Source organism: Arachis ipaensis, chromosome B10 (assembly GCF_000816755.2).
Source record: "Arachis ipaensis cultivar K30076 chromosome B10, Araip1.1, whole genome shotgun sequence".
NCBI classification, from domain to species: Eukaryota; Viridiplantae; Streptophyta; class Magnoliopsida; order Fabales; family Fabaceae; genus Arachis; species Arachis ipaensis.
This window is the reverse complement of record NC_029794.2, coordinates 2,807,949-2,815,790: the sequence shown is the minus strand read 5'-3', so window position 1 is coordinate 2,815,790 and position 7,842 is coordinate 2,807,949. Positions and strand designations below refer to the sequence as shown.

The following is a 7,842-nucleotide window of genomic DNA, read 5'->3' as shown; positions in this document are numbered from 1 at the left end:
TGTGTTTTTCTGTCACTTGTATTTTTATTTTTTTTAAATTCCCAAAAAAAAAAGAAAAAAAAGTTGCTAATGAGGCATAACTTAAATAATCTTCTAGATATATCCTTTTTTTTCCCTTTGAATCTGATTTCATCTGAAACACATGGCACTAGAGAGGGAAAAAAATAAAAAAATAAATAAAATATATTAGAGATGGCATACATATGAGTGTGTTTATGGTATAAGAGTTTTTGATGCATAATCATAAACCATGATGGATGAAAGGTCGTTTTATCACTTTATAAATACCCATCTCTTCATCCATGTCACTTTGTTTCTGAAATTATATATATAAAGCTATCTCCTTCCTCTTCTTCTTCTAAGAACAAACAAGCTAAGAAAGATCAAAGCCAAAAGAAAATCAAGGGCAAGAGCTCAGAACCTCTGTTGTGTCTTAATTTGTATATTCTCCCCCTTATTATTATTATTATTATTATTTATTTATTTTTCTAATCACCCAGGTTAGTTAGCAAAATACTGAAACATCATTTGAAATTCCCATTTTTAATGCTTCAACTCTTTTGGACTTAATTAAACTTTTTTCTTCTTTTTCCTTTTGCTTTCACTTCAAGCCCTCAGATTTGGCAAAACAAGCTTTGACATAGAGTGCATACTATGCTATAATATTAGAAGCAAATGAAACTATTTTAGAAGCTAACAATATAAATGTTTGTGAACTAAGTTGAAAAAGTATGCTGTAATGAGATAAGATAGATTCCCCAAAAAGTTTCAATATTTCATTGTCTTTTTTCTTTTCAGATTTTTCCCTAACACAAACACCATCTGGAAGCTGATCAAGACCAGAAAATTTTTCTTCATATTGTTGAGAAGATTTTGTGGTGTGTATGTGATTTTTCAGGGTAGGTATAGGTGAAATAAAGAAGATGGCTTTTCCAGGAGCAAATGAATCCATGTCAGGAGCAAGTTCACCACAGAGAAAGATGGGAAGGGGTAAGATTGAGATCAAGAGGATTGAGAACACTACAAATCGCCAAGTAACCTTTTGCAAGCGCAGAAATGGTCTTCTCAAGAAAGCTTATGAGTTATCTGTGCTTTGTGATGCTGAGGTTGCTCTTATAGTTTTCTCCAGCCGTGGTCGCCTTTATGAATATGCTAATAACAGGTAGAGATTATTTTTTTTGTGACATTTTTTCTTTCAAAGTTTCTTGTTTTTTTGTTCATCCTAAAATTATGATTCTGGGGTTCTTAGATTTTTGCTCCTGCAAATAGATCTTGTGAAGGATTTGATTTTGGAGAACAAGAAAAATCACAATCATTTTTTTTTTGTGATTTCAGTTCTAGAGATAAGAGGTTTTCTTTTTTCCTCTTTGTATCTCTGTTGTTCTGCAAACAAGAAGTTCCACTTGTCTTTCTTTACTTCTGATTTTGACTTTTTCCTTTCTATATGAGCCCTTTTTTTTTTTTAATTTATGTTTATATATTTTCTTTCTGCTTATGATAATTTTTCTTAGCTCTTGGTTTGTTAGATACATAGATCTGGTGCAATAGATAGAAATAGAAGCCAATTGGGGTTGTTGTAAGGATTTTCAGGCCTGTGAGATCAGCCACTTCCAACACCCCCCTAACTCCCTCTTCCATTCTTGTTCATTTTTTTCTGTTTCCTTTTTTCCTCTTTCTTTCTTTCCCCTTCCATTATTATTCTACTCTACTCTCTCTTTAATTTTTCTCTCTCTTTCTTTCTTTCTTTCTCTTACACATATCTATAAGGCTATGGAGCTATGAAGAAGGCCTAAGAAGGAAAACAAAACAAAAACAAAAACAAAAAAGAAGAAAAAGGAAAAGGTGTCATGCTTCAATAAGCCCAAACCCTTCTTTCTCTTTGACACTTCCTTAATAACACGTCAGTTAGATATCAAGAAAAAGTATAGTACAGTTCTCAATTTTTTTTTTTTTTTTGTAAATATGTCAAATTGAAATAAATAAACAACAAGTTAAAAATTAATTTTGTTTTAGGAAAATAAGAAAGGAAAGGAAAGGAAAGGATCTTTAGGGTTTGTAAAAGCCCAAAGCTAGGTTTTATGTTAGACTGTGCAGAAATCTTCTCTTTTGAAGCCCACTGCTGCTGAATCAGCTCAGAAACGTTAAAACCCAGATAAAGATTTTCCAATCCAAATACTTGAGCTGAGTTTTCCCCAAATCTTACTTGCACCCACGTGCCAGATCTCATGTTAGGTCAAATATAACCCTAGTGTAAAGATTAGGGTTTTATTAGCAATTGAGTGATTTGGGTAATTATGCTTAAGAAATCGAAGTAAAAAAAATGAACTTTTTCTGTTGTTTTGAGGCAATGGGGAAGTTGGGAACTAGACAATAGTCAAAAGGGTGTGAAAGTTGAAAGTGTTTTGGGGTCGATTTTGGGAAATTGGGGCGGGGTGGGTAGTGATCCTGGTTAGGGTTCAAAGGACTAGTCCATAGGATTTGTCTCGGTTGAAAGAATCTTTGGTCACGTCACACACATGATTTTTCAGTTCTTGACTTCTGACAAAAGAGTTTTATGTCATGATTCCCATACTTGGTTGATTTTCACTCTTCCATCTGAACCCTAAAATTTTATCTGCTATAGTGCAAACAGGCCCAAATTTCTTTTCTTTCCCCTTTGTTTATTTCCCCAGTCTTAAAGTGTAAAAATTCTTTTATATTAGCTTGAGAAGAGAAAAAAGACAGCGAAGAGATTGATAAGCCAATAAGAGTAGCTTATCATAATTTCACACACTGTTGGGTATCCCAGACTGGGTTTTCCATTTTCTCAAGATCTTTGCATTGATATATTCGTGAAAGTTATGGACTCATCCATCAGAAGTGAATACTGAATCCAATAAAATAAGATAAAGAAAAGAAAGCTAAAGGGTTTCCTAGGGAAGAGATTGAAATGAGTGAGTGAGTGTGATAATTTTGTAGCAGAGACAACGTACGACAATTGAAGTAGCCAATGAGGGAAGAGTTCTGAGTAATTACTAATTTGGCTTCTTCCATGCAAAATGGACGGCTGAGATCTTCTCAGAAAATAAAATAATGATATTGAATGGGGGTAGGTAACCTACTAGTTATTGTTACTTAGGATTTTGGAAGAGTGGTGTGAGTCTTATGTTGTTGGGTTCACCGAGGTGGATATATGGATGGGGGTTGAGGGTATTAACCGTTGAGGAAATGGTTTTGCCTCCAAGTGGCAGAGGAATTAGCCCTAGAAATGGTTGAACCAATCATAAAGTGGCAACCTGTGCCAGCGTGGCTCGAGGAAATTAAGGTATCAGAAGAACATGGTCAAAGAAATTGTTACTATTTTATTTTAATAATAATTTATTTGCATCACATCCAATCGGATGACTGACTAATGAGATCATTTGATGTTGCTTTTTAAAGAGTTGCGTTTAAGGTTCAGTTTACTGAGGCAGCTGCATGATTTGACCACCAATTAAATGTTCAATTTCATCTTTCAATTTCATAACTATGATTCAACCCCAACTGCATGCACTTTACTGTTTTCAATTACTAAAACGAGGTACCACGGTACACTTGAAAATTTTTTTTCTCGGAAGATTTTCAAGTGTATCATCGNAAAGTTAATATGTTTGATATCGATGAGAAAAAAATGTTTACTATATTCTTATTTTATACTTAAAAGGTATTTGAAATTAAAATTTGACAAAGAAATTTAGAAATTCTTCTATTTTTTACTTTTTTTTTAATTGCCATATTTTAAATGAGAGATTGTGGAAGATGCTAGCTTCATTCATAATTAACAATTAAAGACAAAAATGACACCCCCTCCAAAAATAAATAAATAGATAAGAGCTAGGGAAACTTAATTACCATATTTTAAACTGTTTTAAATGCATTATTTTAATTACCATATTTTAATAACACACTTTTCAAATAAACTAAATGAGCTAGGAAAACTTCAAACTCAAGATTTTCAACATAATTAAGTTGTAACATAGACTCATTCTCAAAGTATATGTAATTACTCCTCAGTAATATGAAATAGACTCAATTCAGGGTCTCAACTACAAGGTGTTGATGTGACTTTTGAATTGTACACATAATGCTATAGAAAAGTTTTTAAATATATTGATATACTGGTGTTTCAGTGATTTTTAACTGTTAATTTTAATTATATATATTTTTTATAATTAAAATTAACGGTTAAAAATTACTAAAAATATCAGTATACTTAAATTTTTTTTTTAATATTATATTTTCATAAAACTGACTCTGAATGCTTGTTTCTGCATTGTTTTCAAGCTCATATTTCAATGATTGTTAATTATACTTAACTTCACAGATTTAAGAAAAATGGAAAATTTTTTTTTCCTCGTTTAGTATTCATTTCTGGGCAATATGCTCTTCTATGCGTATGAAATGTTGCAACATTCTAGAGGTGACATGCATGCTGACCTCACCATGGCATTAAATCTGATTTGAAACCTCCAATTTGGTTTATTATATACTCCTCCTAGAGTTTTGAACCACTCTTTCTCCCCTTTTTCTAATTAGATCCTTACTTCGGTTGTTAATTAGACTAAGAAATAGCCTGAATAGCTATATAGAAAATAATTTGAGAATTTTAATGGAGAGATAAGAAGATGAGAGTTTTGCAATGTATAATTCATCTTATCCAATTTCCATATGCCCTAAGCTATATAATTCACCAATTGTTTCAGCTTTGAACTCAGTTATGATAGATATGAATTGAAGAGAATTTAGTTCTTTAGCTCTATGTTTATGCACTATTTGATTTTTCTTTTTTTTTGGATAAACTTCAGTTGAATTGATTAATGATCACTCGGAACCCACATATATTAAGCATATACCATTCCCATATATGCCTTATTAGTTGTGCTGATTACTCAAAATAAAAGCTGATTGATTTGCCATTTCTGACGATTATGATTTGATTTGTGAGGCTTATACAGCTGAAAGTCACTAGTATTTAACAGTGTAAAATATACTTTTTATTTTTAATCTTTATAATTTTTTTAAAAAAATCTTTTTAAAATTTAATTAGATTTAATCTTATTTTATTTTTTTTATTCATTCAATTTTATTTCTAATATTTTAAGTTATTATATAAAAATTTAGTCAAATCAATAAAATCATTTAATCGCTTTCAACTATTAACTTTACGTAAAGCTAATTGCACATGAGTTTTCACCTCATTTAATTTTATCTCAAATATTTTCTGTACCAAAATTATCTCTAAATATACCTAATTTTATACCTAATATTTTAGATGGAATTATGTCCAAGAGTAATTTTGATATAAATAAAAAATATTAAAAATCAAATTGAATGAAATTAAACGTTAAAAATATTTAAAAGAAAAATCATAAACATTAGAAACAAAAATTATTTTTTATTCTAATTAATTTTTTTTAAAATGTTATTAGAAAAATACAGCTTGAGGTTCAATCTATCTCAATCTTTTCATTCTTCCATAACCCTTTATTTAAGTACTATATATGTCATTGAAATTAGGCCTCCACTTTTGTCCACTATGAAATGGTGATGATTTTGGGACTCACATAAAGCTTGTATCAGAACAAACTTGTCATAGTATATATTTCAAGAAATGTTATTATCTCAACAGTTAAGCAATTGAAGAATTTATATTAACATAGATATATAATGAAATCCATGTTCTTGTGCTTTTGTTAGTGTTTTAGCTTTTCACTTACAAGTGTTTACAATAACACTCTCAAAAAAGAAAAATAGTAAACACATTCATACCTAGTTGTAGAATTCCTTATATGATTTGAGTAATTAATTCTCATATATTTGATTTGATTAGTAGGATTGAGATAATGCACAAATTATGCCCTTCTGATTAGTTGATAATTGTTTATTAGATTTTAGAATGTTGATATTCAATAATGTACATCAATTAATCAAATAATACTATTATAAATTGCAGTGTCAAAGCAACTATTGATAGGTATAAGAAAGCATGTTCAGATTCATCTGGTGCTGGATCTGCTTCCGAGATTAATGCTCAGGTATATGTATAGAACATATTATTTTATATATATTCCATGATAACCATAATTATCATTATATTAATTAAATTACATTATATTTTGCAGTATTACCAGCAAGAAGCAGAAAAACTGCGTGCCCAAATTAGTAACCTGCAGAATAACAACAGGTAATTAATTAAGTTGAACTGTTTTGTGGTACAAGAAAGTTTGAAGGGATTAAAATTTCAAAGCATTTAGTTGTTTGGAATCTGTATTGTTCAATTTGAGCTTCCATATCTATATATATATATTATGAAAAGAAAATTGAATTGAATTGAATTGTAGGCAAATTCTAGGTGAATCATTAAGCAGTATGAATGTGAGGGATCTCAAAAACCTGGAGGGTAAATTAGAGAAAGGAATCAGCAAGATTCGTTCCAAAAAGGTATTATAATGTTTTTATTTGATTTATGTAATATGGTCTTAATTTTTTCATTGTTAATTATGTTGCTAATAACCTTTATTTACATACAACAGAACGAGCTGCTGTTTGCTGAAATTGAATACATGCAAAAGAGGGTAAAAATTTCTACTTTTGTTCTTCAGTTGAAAGTGGCTTTTGACTAAACATTTTCTTTTTAGAAACTAGTAATGATTAAATTGAAGAGGATGTGACTATAAGTCTATATATACTAGAGGGCTAGTTTTGGAATTATATTTATCCACATAATTAAAGATGACATTGATCACTTGAATCCTCTAACTTATGTTAACTGGTGCAGGAGATAGATTTGCACAACAACAACCAGCTTCTTCGAGCTAAGGTTTCTTTTTCTCTCTCTCTATATCATGTGTCTTTGATTTCTTCTAATTATATATGGTGTTGGTGTTGGTAGATAGCAGAAAGTGAGAGGAACAACATGAGTGTGTTGCCAACTACTGGACCCACAAACTATGATTCAATGCATCAATCTCATGAACAACATCAGCATCAGCATCAGCATCAGCAGCAGCAATTTGATTCTCGTGGCTACTTTCAAGTCACTGGCTTACAACCCAATAGTCAGTATGCACGCCAAGACCAAATGTCACTTCAATTAGTCTAAGAGTAAGTACTAGTAAGTAGTAACATTCATTCATTAATTATATGGAATCAACTAATTAATAACTAATCTAACTAACTATATATTCTTCTTTGTTTGTGCAGTTGATGTCATTGTGATTGTGATTGTCACCCTAGCTACCTAATTATTACCAACTTGCTAGTACGTAATATAAGCAGCAAAATATATGAGGATGCATTGCATGGGATTTAACCATTAATTAATATATGTGTAGTTGCAATCTTAGGCTTTCATCACTCATAAGACTACCCTGTATCTATATATTCTCAACTGCTCCATCTCTATTATGTTTATATTAATTAGTATGTGTACTAAGATTATCAACAAGACACTACTTTAATTTCTTGACATATATATGCATATTTATTTGCCAAATAAATAGGATTAGATCTAAGAGATGAGTTTAATTTATATGTATATTACAAGTTGAATAACTGAGGGAGGTTATTTATTTCAGCCTCAGATAAGAGAGAGAACAGAAGAAAAATAAGTTTTAGTAGCGATGACTTGGTTGACAATCATTCTCTAAGAATGCTAAATAATTAACTAAACTTGAACAATCAATTATGTAGCTTCGTATATACTAGAACAGAACTGGGATAGTCATTGATTGGTTGCAACGTAACAAATGAATATTAATTATTATGATCTTATTATTATTAGAGAAAGTTTCAAGAGCCAGCACTTTAATTAAAATACATAAT

General features: G+C 30.4%; 1 protein-coding gene across 1 annotated transcript; it reads left to right on the top strand.

The window, feature by feature from the left end:
• LOC107623821 (floral homeotic protein AGAMOUS) lies at positions 239-7,517 on the top strand. The gene is made up of 9 exons (XM_021113443.1): positions 239-264; positions 899-1,162; positions 5,972-6,053; positions 6,141-6,202; positions 6,360-6,459; positions 6,552-6,593; positions 6,797-6,838; positions 6,911-7,122; positions 7,222-7,517. The coding sequence occupies exons 1-8, from the start codon at positions 251-253 to the stop codon at positions 7,118-7,120; spliced, it is 816 nt and encodes a 271-aa protein (XP_020969102.1). The 5' UTR covers positions 239-250; the 3' UTR covers positions 7,121-7,122; positions 7,222-7,517.